This window comes from Odocoileus virginianus, chromosome 22 (genome assembly GCF_023699985.2).
Source record: "Odocoileus virginianus isolate 20LAN1187 ecotype Illinois chromosome 22, Ovbor_1.2, whole genome shotgun sequence".
Taxonomy (NCBI): Eukaryota; Metazoa; Chordata; class Mammalia; order Artiodactyla; family Cervidae; genus Odocoileus; species Odocoileus virginianus.
The window spans coordinates 32,433,604-32,452,327 of record NC_069695.1 but is presented as its reverse complement, the minus strand read 5'-3'; the positions used below and the strand labels follow the sequence as shown (position 1 = coordinate 32,452,327).

The window sequence follows — 18,724 nt, the reverse complement described above, 5'->3', positions numbered from 1 at the left end:
TAAACTGTCTCCATATTTTTTACTCAGCTTCAGTGTACAGAGAAAGCCAATATTTTTGTGGTAACACCTCTCTTATATTTTACCTTATTGACTTCAATAACTATAACCTAAGTGATACAGATTAAGTCTTCCCAAACCATTCTGGGTTCCCGATATCTTTTAGGACGTCACTCAGAAAACAGTCAACCACAGGTCTCTGTTAAGACCTGTGTTCTGGCCTGTGCCTCTTGTGAAGAATCCAAAAACCTTTCCTATGTTTTAGCATATTCTGAACTGGAGCCATGGCCACCCAAAGCTTAATATGTATTTGGCAGGGAGAAGGATGCAAAACATTCATCTTCATCTGGTTTTTTAAATTTCAGTGGAGCCCCTTGGAAGCAGAACCAATAATAATTCCCATGGTGCTTAGCATTACCTTGACTTAAACCAGGGTTTCTCAACCTCACTACTACTGACATTTGGGGCAGGGAAATTCTTGTTGTGAGGGATCGTCCCATGTGAGTAGCATCCGTGGCCTTGACCCACATTCTGGGCAATAGCACGTCCCCGTTATGACAACCCCAAATGCCTTTAGATGTTGTCAAATGTTCTGAGAGGCACAATTGCTTCTGACCAGGAACTACCAGCCTAAACGAAGGTGTATTTCTGTGATAGATACTGCTGAATGATGACAATTTAAAAATATCAGATTTAAAAGCATGAAAAGAGTATTAAATGTAAAACATTATCAAGATCCATGTTTAAGAACAGACACAGTAGAGGGCTTTCCTGGTGGCTCAGTGGTAAAGAATCTGCTTGCCCATACAGGAGACATAGGTTCAATCCCTGATCAGGGAAGATCCCACAACCAGTGGAGCAACAAAACTCGTGCGCATCTATTAAGCTTGGGCCCTAGAGCCCGTGCTATAGAAGAAGCCTGTGCACTGCAACCAGACCCATGGACTGTAGCCCGCCAGGCTCTTCTGTCCATGAGATTTTCCAGGTAAGAATACTGGGGTGGGTTGCCATTTCCTTCTCCAGAGAATCTTGCCAACCCAGGTCTCCTGCACTGCAGGGAGATTCTTTACCAACTGAGCTATCAGAGAAGCCCATAGAGTAGCTTGGCTCCCCTTAACTAGAGAAAAGTCCTTGAAGCAATGAAAACCTAGAATAGCCAAAAAAAGAAAACATACACTGTAGATATTTTAATGAAAGCAATGGTCCTGCCATTCTTTATTTCTCACAATAATACGTATTTACAAAAGAAAAAGAATTGTACATTTTAAATTCTGATAATTATACAGATTTTTTTGCAGTTGAATAAAAGGATGAATCTCTTAGTGACCTTTAAAAGTAACTTCAATGCTAATCGAAGGTACTAATTATATGTTAAACACGTTTAATAACTGTTGCTAAGCTCACTTGAAAACACAACACATTTAGCACCCAGTAAAAGTAATAAAGCAATATCATTTGAGCTAAGACCTTTTAAGAGATCTGACTTAGAAGTATCTTCATCATAGACTCGCAATCCAATTTCTCAACATACATTTTAGAAACTTGGGAGAAAAAAACACGTTAAAGGAAAATCTCCATAGCTTTTTGTAGGATTTGAAGACTTTAGCCTTTTAAGAATCATATATGAATTAGTTTTTCCCTCAAAAGGCCTTGAAACATTGGCATCTTGAGGTGCTATTAAAAAAAAAAAAAAAGAACAAGATTTTTGTTATTAATCAAAAGCTTCAAATACTGGTTTTCATTTTTTAAAACAATGAATTATAAATTCTTTTTTTATAAAAGGTTAAAGGCACAGTGAAACAATGAATAAGAGTTGCATTTCACTATTTTAAAACTCAAAATAATGCAAAAGACAAAATAATTCCGGCGGCCAGCACCTCATTTGTCCTGTAGGGGGCAAACCTCGGAAGATAGTGAAGGAAAGGGAAGCCCGGAGAGCTGCACTCCATGGGGTGGCAGAGTCAGACATGATCCAGCCGCTGAACAAGGGGGTAAACTTATCATAGGAGGAACCGAGAGACAGGATGCAGAATTGCTATACTGAGGTTTAACAGTGGCAGGTGACTTAAAGCTTTACTCACAATATAGTTTCTAAGTTTGGAAGTTTTTTCATGTTTTACAGATTTAAGGATACATTTGTATTGCTCAGTATTAACCAAAATTTATTTTCTGGTTAGTAAGTACTAATACTCAGAAATATATTCTTTTATTTTTCGGGGACGAGATTTTTCAATCTAATGATTATCTCTAGGAAGTTCCTCTCCTTTTGTCTTTGTTGCCCAATAGGTTTTGCTTTATTGGATGACCCATCCAAACTGCAGGAAGAGAGGTCATGAAACTTCAAATCTGCTGTCAGTTGTTAGCAGCTGTGAAAAGCAAACTTGAAGCCAGTATCTAAAACAGGAGGAAGTGACTTCCCTGGCGGTGGCTAAGACTCTGTGCTCTCAATGCAGAGGGCCCAGGTTTGATCCTTGGTCAGGGAACTAGATCCCACATTCTGCAACTAAGTGTTCAAATGCTGCAACTAGAGAGTCTGTGTGCTGCAGCTAAGACCCAGTGCAGCCAAATAAGTTAAAAGAAAAAGAGTAAAAGGGAGGAAATAAGGCCTCTAGATTTCTTCCAGGTTTATGCTTTTCTCATCACCTTGTTGTGGATGGCAGAACAGTAAACAAGGTTTTGAAGAAGTAATGGAAAATTTACTACAGAAAATTTAGGGGAATGTGACTATGACTACATTTATGCATAAGGAACAAAGAAGTTTATAAACAATTACAATTAAGAAACTAATTATAATCAAATAATGTTTTATCCTCAGGAGTTGAAATCAGTAGTCTTTATAACTTCTTTGCTTGCTTTCAAGATGGAAATATTCCATATCCAGACTTGTCGTTAAAGAGCCAAATATGAAAAATGGAACCATCAAAGGAGTGGTGGCAAGCACTAAACATTTAGTTACTTGAAGAACTAAAGACTAGATGGAGGATAGAAGGGAGAGAGTATTATAAATTACACCAGTATATTCTGAATTTTCTTTTTTTTTTTTTTGGCTGTGCCATGGGCTTATGGGATTTTAGTTTCCCAAACAGGAATTGAACAAGGGTCCCTGGCAGTGGAAGCACAGAATCCTAAGCACTGGACCACCAGGGAATTGCCTGAAAACGTTGATATCATAAAACTTTATTTATTTATTTTTTAGTACAACTTTAAAAAATAGGAGCTTGGGGAGAACAAACGAAAAACATTTTAAATTGTTCCAGCTATCATAATGGTGGTGGTTTATTAATACTATTATTCTGAAACTGTTGCATTTGTAAGGCAGTTGAAGAAAACAAATAATTGTGGGATATTCCTATGTCCTTGAAAATCTGGACTCTCGTACAGAAAAATAAAAGACACAACTCTAATAGAAAGGATTAGGCAAAAGTCTTGCAATACTTAATTTGATTTGGAAATATCAAAATAACTCATGAAGTGTACTATCTTAGAGAAAAAAAGGTATTTCTTAGCTCTCTCCTAGAAACAATAACCAATCTAGCCACAACTAGATATAGTTGACAGTCCCAAATATGGTTTTGAAGCACTATTTCTCACTGAAAGGAACCAGGCTTCTTAAGAGAAATGGCCGATTCCAGATCTGGTGCAGAAAACATACACGTTGAGCCTGAAATATCTTGTCACAGGAGACTATAAGGAAGCCATTAAAGACTGCTAGAATAGTGTCAAAAGGACTCAGAGTCAACTTGATAAGGCTCCCAATGACCAAAAATAGGACAATTTGAGCTTTAATAGGGCAATACTCAAAATGGATTAAAGTCCATCAAGTATGTTTGAATCCATGAGTTCACTACACTTAAAAAAGTGATGTACAGAAGATAATAGAAAACAAGTTTATTAGCCTGAAAATTGATAAATCAAGGGGAAGATTCAAGTATTTATTTTTCTTTTCCTCTATGAGCTTGACCACTGGTTAACCAAACAGTAGATAGGGGGAGCAACATCTCTTTATATATAAAAATGTTCCAACTAATAAATGAAAAAGAAATGACAGAAACTCTAAACCACAACAAATCAGTGGATCTAGGCATATCCATTTCAGCTGACATCACAAAAAGAGCGAACCAGACATTCTCTGCCCTCTGTTGAAAGAATACACCATGATCTATACAGTCTGGTCAAAAGGTTGAAACTGAGTCTGCTCAAACCTCTGGATCCATGTATCATATCCAGATGACAGAAGAACATTCTGAATTGAGCCATGAGTATACTATTAACAAAATACAGATAGTTGGGTATGTATAAGACCAGGTTCTTCAACAGATAAATTTTAAGGGAAAGAAAGAAGAGGCAACCCACAGATTAAAAAGAGACATTAAGAGATATAGCTAACAAAGCAATGTGAGTAAGATTAAAAGCTAGTATAGAGATACAGACTTGGGGGATAAACTAAGAAGTACAAGGAAGTGAGTACTGTTAAAATCAATGTAGTGGTTACTTCCGTGGGGCTGGGGAAGAGAGTTGTTAACTTTGATAGGACACACAGAGGACATCCAAGGTGACTGGCAGAGTTCTGAAAGACTGTTTCCTTACAATAATGTAATAAGCTATACATCTTCTGTTTGGTTTTCAGTATTTGTTTATTTTATAATTTTTCTAAAAGATAAAACAAAAAGATAAAAAAAAAAAAAAAATCAAAGCCCTTAGGATTTTCCACTAAAAATTATGGGTGGGAATACTTCTACTGTAAATCTCGGCTGATGGTTCTTAAGAAGTTGCCTATATTATAGAAATATTTCTAAATAATAAGCTACAAATATTTGAAAAATATAATATTAAATTCTTATATGTGTATAGTTATAAAAAGTCAAAGCACTAAGTATACATTCCTACCATGAAATTACAGTATTGTTACAGTATTATGTTATAGATTTGGTTAAATGATCGTTGTTGACTTCCAAAATTTTCCTTTCCTACTCCCATACAAGGTTATTGGTGTTATTCTATTAGTTGTTAGAACATGAGCACTGGAACAGATCTCACATTTCCTTGAGTGTCCACACTTTGTTTCACTCTCCATAGAACAAAGATTAGTTATCTTGTCCAATCATAAGAGTAGTTATCAGCATGTAGCATTACACACAACGTCATCCGATTTGCAAATAAAGATCCTTCACCCACATACTCAGCCTTATATTCTCTTTCATGTATTAATGGCTGATGGAGACTTTTTTGCTGTTAAGTGTCTAAGAAACTCAACAACATAAAACAGACCTAAGTCATCAAAGTGAAAGCAGTTTTAAAATGCAATACAACAATAAACATGGACAAACATAGAATGTGTTGTACACTTTTCTGCCCATCAGACATTGACAGCTTCCCTACAATTTTTCAAGCAGCATCTTAAAAAAAAAAAAAAATGGTGCAATTGTACGGCCTCCTTCTCTTTTCTTTTAATACAGTTATGTGGTGTTTGAGTGATTCACGTATTCCAGAAGTGATCGGTCTAAGACCCTTTGAATAAGAGCTTCCTCAATTATATTGAAATCCTACAATAAAGAAAAAGAATTAGAAACATACAGTCAGACATGACAGTTTTCAGCAACTGGAGGATGAATGTTAAGACAATGCCTCATTTTGCGAAGTAAAGCCCTGAATTCAACCCCCAGTTTCCACACACACACCAAAAAAAAAAAACTCATAGAACCTAGGACTTTTGCTTTGGGGCTTGTGCATTTTCTATTTCATTTTCACTGTCTATCAGTTAACTAGCTATCATTATTAATAAAATAGTCTTGATCTGGAATTTAAAGTTTTTTATCTGAACTAACTATAATAGTTTTTAGTCAGTATTACAAATTCAGGTCAGAGTGCTATGCTCCACATAAACATGTAATGTGGAGTCAAGTTAAGACATTCCCATAGGATTCACCATTCCCAGCAGTACTACTGAATATCTACTTCTGAAAAAAGAATGTTGGAAACAAAATGCTCTTTCTCCTTGCCTCCTTACGGCCAAAACTGAATTCAAAACTTTAGGTCAGCACATTCTGTAAATAAAAACTAAGAGCCCCATCTTCTACCCATCTCCTCTTCACCAATAAACTAAGAAAATAAAATCTTTATTGGAAGTTCACTCTAAAACATAAAAGCAAATAAATAAAATCCACAAGAAAGTCACAAAACAGAGCAGAGCACAATATTTGGACTTAATGCCAGGTTGCTGTTAAGTAGGTAAGTCATGTTCGACTCTTTGCAACCCCATGGACGACAGCACGCTCAGCTTCCCTGTCCTTCACTATCTCCTGGAGTAAGCTCAAACTCATGTTCAGTGATGCCATCCAACCATTTCATCCTCTATCGCCCTTTCTCCTCCTGCCTCCCATCTTTCCCAGCATCAGGGTCTTTTTCAATGCCAGGTTGTTCTGAGGCAATTTATTAACCTCTGAGCATCAGATACTTCATAGCTAAGGATAATATGGATAAGGATAATATGTAAGGATATGTAAGGATAATAATACAGTATGCACTTCACAGAAGTTGCTACAAGGAATGAGATGAGACAACTTGCATAAAGTGCCTAGCATTGGTAGTTGAGGAAACAAAAAATCAAAACAAAGAACACTGTTTTGACCTCACTTCCACATCCAAGAATGTAATTTTGAGGGGATGGAGAGTATTCTCACCAAAGTGACCTCTTCCTGGCCAGCCCTAGGTCATACTGTGAATGATCTTGAAAAGAATGGACTGAACAATGAAGAGTCAGAACAGGTATGGAATCAACCTGGCTTTTAGAACATCTCATGGAGCTACGATAAAGAGGAACCCCTACGTGTTATGAAAAATGAGGACACGTGGCTCTCTTGAGGGCTTGTGTGCCTTAGTGGCCAGACAAAAACATTATTTGAGAGACCGAGGAGAGATTATGAAGCCTCTGTGGTGTGGTCTGTTCAATTCTTCAAGTGGTCCTAATATTTCCATTTACTCTCTCCCCATCTCCAGTTTGCCTAACATCCATGCCCAAACTGAGTAAATCACTTGACATGCATCATCTCATTTAATCCCCACGAGAGCATTTGGAAACAGTATGTACTTTGCTTAGTCCTTACTTTAACAAATGAACAGAGGCTCCAAAGTTAATACTTTGCCCAAGGTCACAAGTTGTGACAGGACTGTTACTGAAACCCAGCTTCCTTGTGTTGAATCTGGATAATCAACCTGGGCACATCAGAATGCATGGGGAAATTTTTCAAATGATAATCTTCAATAATTATTAAATTCCATTTGAAATTGCATAAAAAGAAAATAGTCAAAATCATGTGAAAATTATATGCAAATTCAAATTTAACTCTTAACATTTCATGTATTTCGATAGACATAACAATAAAATGTACCATTTCAGAACACGGCTATGAATGTCCCCATGATAAGCAATCCCCTTTGCTGAAAGGGACTCATGGGACAATGCATCCCTCTCACACGGACCAAAGCAAAACAAAAGCTATGCTAACCTTTAGCTTGTTTTACCATTTCTGATAATGGGAAATTGAGTCATAAGTATCAGAACTATTCATACTATAACAGATTTTTCTTTCATCTTAAAAAAAATTCTGGCTAAAATGAGAATGGCTTGGCCATTATTGATGAGTAGCTGGTCAGTATACAGAGATTCACTATATAATTCTGTCTACTTCTATATATGTCTAAAATTTTTTCATAATAATTTAAGTTGAAAAACATTGAATAAACATGATTTTTATATTTTATAAAATTTAAATTAAAAATAGAGCCCATGTGTCTCACTACATTGATAATGTTGTATCTGTTATTGGCCATTCAGTGTATTATAAAATGAGTGCAAATTCTCTGAGCCATTTCATTTACTGATATGATCTTCTCTCAGTTAATATGTTTTTAACTTCATAAAAATTATAACTATTTAGTGGGAGGCATTAAAGTAGAAATTAAAATAACTGGAAAGTGAAATCTGGGTCTTTATACAATGGCTAATTATTTGCAACACAAAGAAAATGATTTTGTCTAAAGCAGGTAACTACTCTCTCTCTTTTTTTTTTTAGGTACTACTCTTAAAGGAGTTATATATAAAATATATATATTTGTGATATATATATTTATAAAACACAATTTATAAAACACTGTGTTTCTATGTTTCCTCCTTAATACTAATACTTAACACTGCAGCTATATATGCATTTTTCCCCTATAATCTTATAATAAGACTTCTTATATTAAGAAAGGTAAGCTTAATACAGCATAAAAACATAATATAGAAGGAAGAAAATACACTTACTAAGAAATCATCATAAAACAAAGTGTGACTGACTTGCAGATGTCTTATTAAGCTGCCATTGAAGCTGCTTCGATTCTCATTAGGTACTAAACGGCAAAGCGGACAGAACTGGAAATAAACAAGATCAAGAGTTCAAGAATTTTAAATAATCATTAGTGTCAGAGATTAAAAAATTAAATAACCATTCAACAAAGTTAATTTTAATTTTATGGATCTATTTGCCATACCTTGGTATTATGTTTTAGAATTATATAAATATTAAAGCAATGTCAACAAATAAAATTGCATTTATTTCTTCATACACATTTCTTGTATATAAAGAGTATAACTATTTGTTTCATACTTACCACTTTATTATTTAAATAATATTACAGTCAGGAGGTGTGCCATAATTTAATTAGTCACCTACCTCTTCAATACTAAAGTTTTCTTAGATAAATGGCTATTTTGCTATTACAAATTACTTTATCTACACTGCTATTGTTATTACAAATTATATTATCTATAATTATATATCAAATTACATTTTTGAGGGGATTATTTTCTTAGGATAAATGACTATAAATGGAGATTATAAGGTCAAAGTCATGAACATCCATGGTTCATAATATATACTATATATAATACATGCTTATGGTTTTATACTACCACCAGCAATATAGATTATAATACACCAGCATCAGATATTAGTATTTACACATATTTTCCTAATTTAATAGCCATGAATGACCATCTAAAAAACCTTCTCATTTTGAAATATTTATAAGTTCAAGAGAAACTGCAAAATAATGCAGAGAGGTACCATGTCACCATCACCCAGCTTCCCCAGAACGTTACTTCTTACATAACTATGGCATATTATCAAAACCACAAAATTGGCAATTAACTAGACAATATTTGACTTAGATTTCACCAGTTTTTGCATGAACTCATTTTCTGGGGTATATATATTCTATGAAATTTTATCACACATATAGTCATAGAACTACCAATACAATCAAGAAATAGAACTATTCTCTCACTACAAAAAACTCCCTTGTACTATCCCTTAACTTCTTCTCTCCTGAACCCTGGCAACCATGGATTTGTTCTCTAGATTGGCTGTTTTTTTTCCTCTTTGCCTCACTGCCCGGCATTGCAGGATCTTAGCTCTCTACCAGTATCCAGAGCGCGCCCCTTGCAGTAAGCTGAGTCTTAACCACTGGACCCCTAGGGAAGTCCCACAAATGGCTACTATTCTTATCACCTAAGCAGATACTTGCAATACATATTGAAATGGCAAGTGCTGTAATCAAGATCTGAACAGACAACTGTTCAAGACTGATAAAGGAATCTGGTGTGAGTCTTGAAGAATGAGTCAGCCATAGCAAAGGAGAAGCACCACAGGCAGGGAAAGCAAAGTGGAAAAAGGTAGGAACCCCTAAAAGGACCCGGCCTGCTTAGGCAATGGGAAAACGCTCAGTGAAGCTGGAGACAGGGCCTGTTGGGGGCAGCCGGGGCAGGAGACTTTGGAACAGTAAGTTGGAACCAGTACTAATCGATATACACTCCTCTGAGCAGATCATGTGATTTCTGTTGGCCGCGTATCAAGAGTCAGAGGAACAGAGATGATTAAGCCTTGGTCCCATGATTAAGGAGCTTTTAGCCCAGTGGACAGGAAATCTACAGAAAACCTGGAATTTCAAGCAAAGTGGTTTTTGCTTTCAGTCTGATGTTTAAAGAGAACTAGTGGAGGCGTCGGACTTCAGATGTATAGACAATTAGTTGTGTGACTGAAGAGACTTTCACCAGAAAGACCCTACAAAACAATGGGTGACAGACTATACGACTTCAAAAATTTCTTCTGTTTCTTGAATTGGGGAATTTGACATAAGGAAGGAGAGGGTAAGAACAGGAAAGGGAAAGAAATGGTAAAGTGAGAGATTGATCATGACCTAAGTATCTAAGTGATCACCTACACTCTCCCTAAGGTTGTTGTTTAGTCGCTCAATTGTGTCTGACTCTTTGCGACCCCATGGACTGCAGCACTCCAGGCATCCCTGTCCTTCACCATCACCTGGAGCTTGCTCAAACTCATGTCCATTGAGTCGGTGACACCATCCAACTATCTCATCTTGTCATCCCCTTCTCCTCCTGCCTTCAGGCTTTCCCAGCATCAGGGTCTTTTCTAATAAGTCAGCTCTTCACATCAGGTAATCCAAGTATTGGAGCTCCACCTTCAGCATCAGTCCTTCCAATGACTATTCAGAACTGATTTTCTTTAGGATTGACTGGTTTGATCTCCTTGCAATCCAACGGACTCTCAAGAGTCTTCTCGAACACCACAGTTCAAAAGCATCAATCCTATGGTGCTCAGCCTTCTTTTGGACCAACTCTTAATCCATACATGATGGCTGGAAAAACCACAGCTTTGACCGTACAGGCCTTTGTTGGCAAAGTAATCTCTTTGTTTTTTTAAAATACTGCCTAGATTTGTCATAGCTTGTCTTCCAAGGAGCAAATGTTTCTTAATTTCATGGCTGCAGTCAACCTCTGCAGTGATTTTGGAGCCCAAGAAAATAAAGTCTATCACTGTTTCCATTGTTTCCCCATCTATTTGCCATGAAGTGATAGGACCAGATGCCATGATCTTCATTTTCTGAATGTTGAGTTTTAAGCCAACTTTTTCACTCTCCTCTTTCACTTTCATCAAGAGGCTCTTTAGTTCCTCTTCGCTTTCTGCCATAAGGGTGGTGTCATCTGCGTATCTGAGGTTATCGATATTTCTCCTTGTAATTTTGATTCCAGCTTGTGCTTCATCCAGCTTGGCATTTCACATGATATATTCTACATATAATTTAAATAAGCAGGGTGACAATATACAGCCTTGACGTACTCCTTTCCCAATTTGGAACCAGTCTGTTGTTCCATGTCCAGTTCTAACTGTTGCTTCTTGACCTGCATACAGATTTCTCCAGAGGCAGGTCAGGTGGTCTGGTATTCCCATCTCTTGAAGAATTTTCTACAGTTTGTTGTGATCCACACAGTCAAAGGCATAGCCAATGAAGCAGAAATAGATGTTTTCCTGGAATTCTCTTGCTTTTTCGATGATCCAACAGATGTTGGTAGTTTGACCTGTGATTCCTCTGCCTTTTCTAAATCCAGCCTGAACATCTGGAAGTTCTTGGTAAATGTACTGTTGAAGCCTGGCTTGGAGAATTTTGAGCATTACTTTGCTAGCATGAAAAATGAGTACCATTGTGTGGTAGTTTGAGCATTCTTTGACATTGCTTTTCTTTGGGATTGGAATGAAAACTGACCTTTTCCAGTCCTGTGGCCACTGCTGAGTTGTCCAAATTTGCTGGCATACTGATTGCAGCACTTCCACAGCATCATCTTTTGGGATTTGAAATAGCTCAGCTGAATACAATCACCTCCACTAGCTTTGTTCGTAGTGATGCTTCCGAAGGCCCACTTGACTTCGCATTCCAGGATGTCTGGATCTAGGTGAGTGATCACACCATCGTGGTTACCTGGGTCATGAAGATCTTCTTTATATAGTTCTTCTTTGTATTCTTGCCACCTCTTCTTAATATTTTCTGCTTCTGTTACGTCCATACCATTTCTGTCCTTTACTGTGCCCATCTTTGCATGAAATATTCCCTTGGTATCTCTAATTTTCTTGAAGAGATCTCTAGTCTTTCCAATCTATTGTTTTCCTCTATTTCTTTGCACTGATCACTGAGGAAGGCTTTCTTATCTCTCCTTGCTATTCTTTCGAACTCTGCATTCATATGGGTACATCTTTCCTTTTCTCCCTTGCCTTTCACTCTCTTATTTCTCTTGTAAGGACTCCTTACAAGAGAGGAGGCTACTCGTAAGGCCTCCTCAGACAACCATTGCCAATTTCCTAATGTCAGCTCATCCTTTATTATCTGTCATTACTCAGATATGCTCCCAGACCATACCACTATATTAATAACCAACAATTTTACTGCTTACATCAAAAGATAACTGGCCTCAAAAAAAAGAGATTCATAGAGAATAATTTACTGGTTACTACTGGGGAGAAGGAAGTGGAGAGGGGCAACACAGATGTAGGGGATTAAGAGATACAAACTATTGTGTATAGAATAAGCTACAAGGATATATTGTATAACATAGGGAATATAGCTAATATTTTATAATAACTATAAATGGGTATCACCTTTACAAGTTGTGAATCACTATATTGTATACCTATACTTGTAACTTATATAATATTGTCCACCAACTATACTTCAATTAAAAAGAAAACAGATGGAAAAAAAAAAAAGAAAACAGATGTTGGCCTCATCTCAGTATGGACTTGATCTGATGGTGAATGCAATGGGTAAATAACAGCCACCATATTAGAAGCTACCACCAACTTCAATCCTTTGGAACGTCTGTTACAATGGATATCCAGATCTGCCTGTGGTTTAGATTAATCCCCACAGCAGCTCAGTCAATTGAAGAACACTTTCTATATAACGGTAAATGCCATTTGGGGAAGAAATTAAAGATAACTGAATCCAACACCAAAAGAAAAGAGTCATGCATTGAAAATAATTATGGGTAAATCTTCAACCAAAATTAAGGTACCAGATTGAACACCTAATTTAATAGGAGTTTGGAAGCAAATCTAATGAAGATTTTCTTTTTTCCAAAACATTTATGCATGTACGTTCCCACTGCTCCGTCAAGCTACAGATATTCTGAATACGCACGGAAATAAATTGCTGTGGGGATTAGGGCTCAGGTTTTGTCAATACAGTTTTTAAAATTTCAAACCAAATGAAGTCTTGTCCCTTCTCACAAGGAATGAATCTCAGGATCAAGGCAGAAAATAAAACTACCTCTGAACCTGGGTGGATGGAACTATGATTTTTTACAATATCTTATTTTTCATATCACTATATCCTACTATAGCTAGGTTCTCCACCAAGAGCTGGGCATGCAATGTGAACAAAGAAATTATTAATATGTTCTATGGCTTCATGAACCTATTAATTTGGAGGGAGAGACAGACACAAAATAAACACACAACATACAACTGTGATAAATGAGAAAAAAAGCAAGAGCCGAAAATAATTTCAGTGTCAGGGAACTGGGATTTAAGGTGAGTTCTAAAGGATAAATAAGAACCAACCACTGAAAGAAAACACTGGAAAAAGAGGATAGCCACAAAGTGGGGCTCTTGCTAAAATATCTTCCCTTAATATGATAAAATATTAAATTTCTCTCGAGTGGCCTCATAATTCAGTCCAAAGCATGCTATATCATTTGCCTCTTTTAAGTCTAATATTCCATAGATATACTTTTAAAAAAATGCAGCAGAATATAGTTAATTACTGTATCATGAAAAGGACTTGTTGAAACTCCTTGATGTTCTTAACCTACTACCCTAGTTTGCTTGAGCAACTCAGAAACAAAGGATTAGTTGCTTGTGGCTTGATTTTTGAATTATCTAATTCTATCTGGAAGGCAGAATCCTTTGCCCAAATCTCTAACTATCTTGAGATTACTTATATCTGCTAAATCAGATGACGTCACTGACCTTATCTGCAGGCAAACCTAGCAATTCAGTCCTTTAAAGCAGTAATTCCTCACTACATTCCATGCCAATCCAGAGGCAGTCTTGGACTCAACCCTCCTTGTCCAAGGACTTCATTGGGGTGTTTTCACATATATGTGCCCATTAGTGCTGCCTAAGTGCTGCCACAGGATCTGCCTCCAGCCTTTTCATAACCATAGGGTTTAATCTGTCTTCTAGTGGCAAAGTGAAAGTCACTCGGTTGTTTCCAACTCTTTGCGACCCCATGTACCATAGCCCACCAGGCCCCTCCAAGCAAGAATACTGGAGTCGGTTGCCATTCCCTTCTCCAGGGGATTTTGCTGATCCAGGGATCGAACCTTCATCTCTCAACTGCAAGCAGATTCTTTTTTTTTTTTTTTTTTTGAAGCAGATTCTTTACTGTCTGAGCCTCCAGGGAGTGGGGCTAGTCTTAAGCTTGTACACTCAAACATGAAACACTAACGGAGGAAACCTGAAGATCTTCTGTTCTGGTGACCACTTTTATACAGCCCTAGTGTTTTACAGAACCACTTTTCTGAACAATCTGCTCCTGCCTTAAGCCAAGACAGCATCCTTCCTAGCTTGGGTTCCCCAACTGTGAGAGCACGCAGCTTCTTCTAGGAAATCTGCTCTAGCCTTGATTTGATATGACTGCAAACATAGTAGTACCCAAGGATCACCACCTGACTCTTCTACTATCCTGTGAAAAGAGCATTAGCATCATCATCACCTCCATTTCACAGATGATGAAACAGAGGCAACAAGGTTAATGAGATTTGCACCTAAGTTTAGGCTTTTTTGGCTTCCTGGTAGCTCAGATGGTAAAGAATCCACCTGCAATGTGGGATACCTGGGTTCAATCCCTGGGTTGGGAAGATCCCCTGGAGAAGGGAACGACTACCCACTCCAGTATTCTGGCCTGGAGAATTTCATGGACTGTATAGTCCATGGGGTGCACAAAGAGTTGGACATGACTGAGCGACTTTCACTTAGGCTTTTTAACTACTAAATTCCACAGGCAATCTGATCCCATGCTTCCTGGTTTATTTCTGTCCTTATGGCAGTTTTCTTCAGTGACTTCTATGACCCCTAAATAATAAAAGACCCAGCTTCCACAGGCAACCTTTAATCCGATGGCCAAACTGAGCAGCACATGGACGGGATTTCTGCTGGAGTAGGTACATAGTACCAATGGATAGACAAGTAAGGTGCCTGCCCTAGATGAATGCTATAGTGCTGCCCATGGTCCAGAATGCCTAGTGTTCCTCCAGCCAGCACAGCACCTGGGCACTACTAGTCACGGTTCAGGCTGCATCGATGATATCTCCTTCGTAGGGTTGCTGGGAGAAGTCTAAGAGGCACCCAGTCAGTTATGTTCAGTTGCTCAGTCATGTCTGACTCTTTGTGACCCCAAGGACTGCAGAATGCCAGGCTTCCCTGTCCATCACCAACTCCCAGAGCGTATTCATGTCCATTGAGTCAGTGATGCCATGCAACCATCTCATCCATGGTCGTCCCCTTCTCCTCCTGCTTTCAATCTTTCCCAGCATCAGGGTATTATCCAATGAGACAGTTCTTCACATCAGGTGACCAAAGTACTGGAGCTTCAGCTTCAACATCAGTCCTTCGAATGAAAATTCAGGACTGATTTCTTTTAGAATGGACTGGTTGGATCTCCTTGCAGTCCACAGGACTCTCAAGAGTCTTCTCCAACACCACAGTTCAAAAGCATCAATTCTTCTGCACTCAGCTTTCTTTATAGTCCAACTCTTACATCCATACATGACTACTGGAAAAACCATAGCCTTGACTAGATGGACCTTTCTTGACAAAGGAATGTCTCTGCTTTTTAATATACTGCCTAGGTTGGTCATAGCTTTTCTTCCAAGGAGCAAGTGTCTTTTAATTTCATGACTGCAGTCAACATCTGCCATGATTCTGGAGTCCCCTAAAATAAAGTCTATCACTGTTTCAATTGTTTCCCCATCTATTTGCCATGAAGTGATGGGTCTGGATGCTATGATCTTCATTTTCTGAATGTTGAGGTTTTTTTTTTTTTTTTTTAATTTTCTGAATGTTGAGTTTTAAGCCAACTTTTTCACTCTCCTCTTTCACTTTCATCAAGAAGCTCTTTAGTTCCTCTTTGCTTTCTGCCATAAGGGTGGTGTCATCTGCATATCTGAGGTTTTTGATATTTCTCCCAGAAATCTTGATTCCAGCTTGTGCTTCTTCCAGCTCGGCATTTCACATGATATACTCTGCATATAAGCTAAATAAGCAGGGTGACAAAATACAGCCTTGATGTAGTCCTTTCCCAATTTGGAACCAGTCCTGTGGCCACCGCTGAGTTGTCCAAATTTGCTGGCATACTGAGTGCAGCACTTTCACAGAATCATCTTTTAGGATTTGAAATAGCTCAACTGGAATTCCATCACCTCCACTAGCTTTGTTCATAGTGATGCTTCCTAAGGCCCACTTGACTTCACATTCCAGGATGTCTGGATCTAGGTGAGTGATCATACCATTGAGCCAGTGGTTACCTGGCTCATGAAGATCTTTTTTGTATAGTTCTTCTGTGTATTTTTGTCACCTCTTCTTAATATTTTCTGCTTCTGGTAGATTCATATATTTTCTGTCCTTTATTGTGCTCATCTTTGCATGAAATATTCCCTTGGTATCTCTAATATTCTTGAAGAGTCTTTCCCATTCTATTGTTTTCCTCTATTTCTTTGCACTGATCACTGGGGAAGGCTTTCTTATCTCTACTTGCTATTCTTTGGAATTCTGCATTCATGTGGGTATATCTTTCCTTTTCTCCCTTGCATTTCACTTCTCTTCTTTTCTCAGCTATTTGTAAGGCCTCCTCAGACAACCATTTTGCCTTTTTGCATTTCTTTTTCTTGGGGATGATCTTGATCACCGCCTCCTGTACAATGTCAGGAACTTCCATCCATAGTTCTTCAGGCACTCTATCAGATCTAATCCTGTGAACCTATTGTCACTTCCACTGTATAATCATAAGGGATTTGATTTAGGTCATACCTGAATGGTGTAGTGGTTTTCCCTACTTTCTTCAATTTCAGTCTGAATTTTACAATAAAGAGTTCATGATCTGAGCCACAGTCAGCTCCTGGTCTTGTTTTTTTTGACTATACAGAGCTTCTCCATCTTCGGTTGCAAAGAATACAATCAATCTGATTCTGGTGTTGACCATCTGGTGATGTCCATATGTGGAGTCTTCTCTTGCATTGTTGGAAGAGGGTGTTTGCTATGACCAGTGCATTCTCTTAGCAAAACTCTGTTAGCCTTTGCCCTGCTTCATTTTGCGCTCCAAGGCCAAATTTGCCTGTTACTCCAGGTATCTCTTGACTTCCTACTTTTGCATTCCAGTCCCCTATAATGAAAAGGGCATCTTTTTGGGGTGTTAGTTCTAGAAGGTCTTGTAAGTCTCCATAGAACCATTCAATTTCAGCTTCTTCAGCATTACTAGTTGGGGCATAGACTTGGACTATTGATATTGAATGGTTTGCCTTGGAAACAAGAGATCATTCTGTTGTTTTTGAGCTTGCAACCAAGTACAGAATTTTGGACTCTTGTTGACTATGAGGGCTACTCCATTTCTAAGGGATTCTTGCCCACAGTAGTAGATATAATGGTCATCTGAGTTATATTTCACTGAGTTCAAGAGGCACTGGGAATTCAGTATATCGGGAATTCTCCTGCAGTCCAGTGGTTATGACTCGACACTTTCACTGCAGAGGCCTGGGTTTGTTCCCTGTTTGGAGAACTAAGATCCCACAATCTGTGCACATGACCAAAACAAACCAAAAGACAAACCAAGAAAACTCAGTACGTGCTAGTCATTATGATGCCATCTTAATGTTTTCTTCTTCTTTTTTAAATATTTACTTATTTTTTGGCTGTGCCAGGTCTTAGTTGAGGCATGTGGGACCTAGTTCCCTGACTCGGGACTGAACACAGGCCCCCTACATTGGGAGCTCGGAGTCTTAGCCACTGGACCACCAGGGAAGTCCCCCAGTGCTTTCTTCAAGCTTCCTCTAGGAAGGTTCCCCAGGGACCAATCGTAAAACACCTCCTTAGCTCAGTTCCTCCAAGGGCAACTTAAACAGGAAAAGCCCATGACAATCTCCCCTGCTCCCCCAACACATATCAAGCTCCTAGCTAACCATCCCAAGAATCAAACCTCTGGACCATTAGGGTGAATAAAAAAAGACCTTTGACTGTGCTATGCGGCTTTTCCTTGAACTTGCTGATAAAGCACAGGTGTTTATGCCCCAGAGCTAGACACTGGGCTTCAAACTGTAGCTCTGCTTACTTACCAGCTATAAGACTTATCTTGTAAGACTTAACCTCTCTGAGTCTGAGTTTACTGCTGGTAAAATGGAAATAATAATCATCTCTGTCTCATAGTATTGTTGTAAGAGATATCTACCAATCATCAAATAAACTTGCATTTCAACCTCATCCACCTTCCAAAAGGATTTTATGGGGAAAAAAGAAACTTTAAAACTCAAATTTAAAAAACCCCAAACTTACATATATGAAACACACACACATATATATACATATTTTAGTTCTGTTTAGAACTAAGATAAAATCCAAAATAATCTTCAAGGTACCATTTTACTTCTGTTAATTTAAAAATAAATGTAACCCAATTTTGGCCAGGTTAAGGTGAAAGCAGTTTACTCATCAACTGCTGATACAAATATAAACTGACTCAAACTTTTTAGAATACGTTTTGAGTGTTAATTAAAACTTGCACTCTTGGGCCCAAAAATACCAATCTATGGAATTTCTTCCTAAGAAAAAAATGATATAGAAAG

At 37.9% G+C, this 18,724-nt stretch overlaps 1 protein-coding gene across 1 annotated transcript in view; it reads right to left on the bottom strand.

Moving 5' to 3' along the window:
- Positions 1-1,180: 1,180 nt before the first annotated feature.
- The window catches only part of RNF125 (ring finger protein 125), a 44,004-nt gene continuing 26,460 nt past the window's right edge, over positions 1,181-18,724 (bottom strand). The window contains exons 5-6 of the mRNA XM_020912619.2: positions 8,303-8,410; positions 1,181-5,540 (exon numbers count right to left, since the gene is read on the bottom strand). Coding sequence (XP_020768278.2) covers positions 5,454-5,540; positions 8,303-8,410 — 195 coding nt within the window. The 3' untranslated portion in view covers positions 1,181-5,453. The remainder of the gene's footprint in view (positions 5,541-8,302; positions 8,411-18,724) is intronic.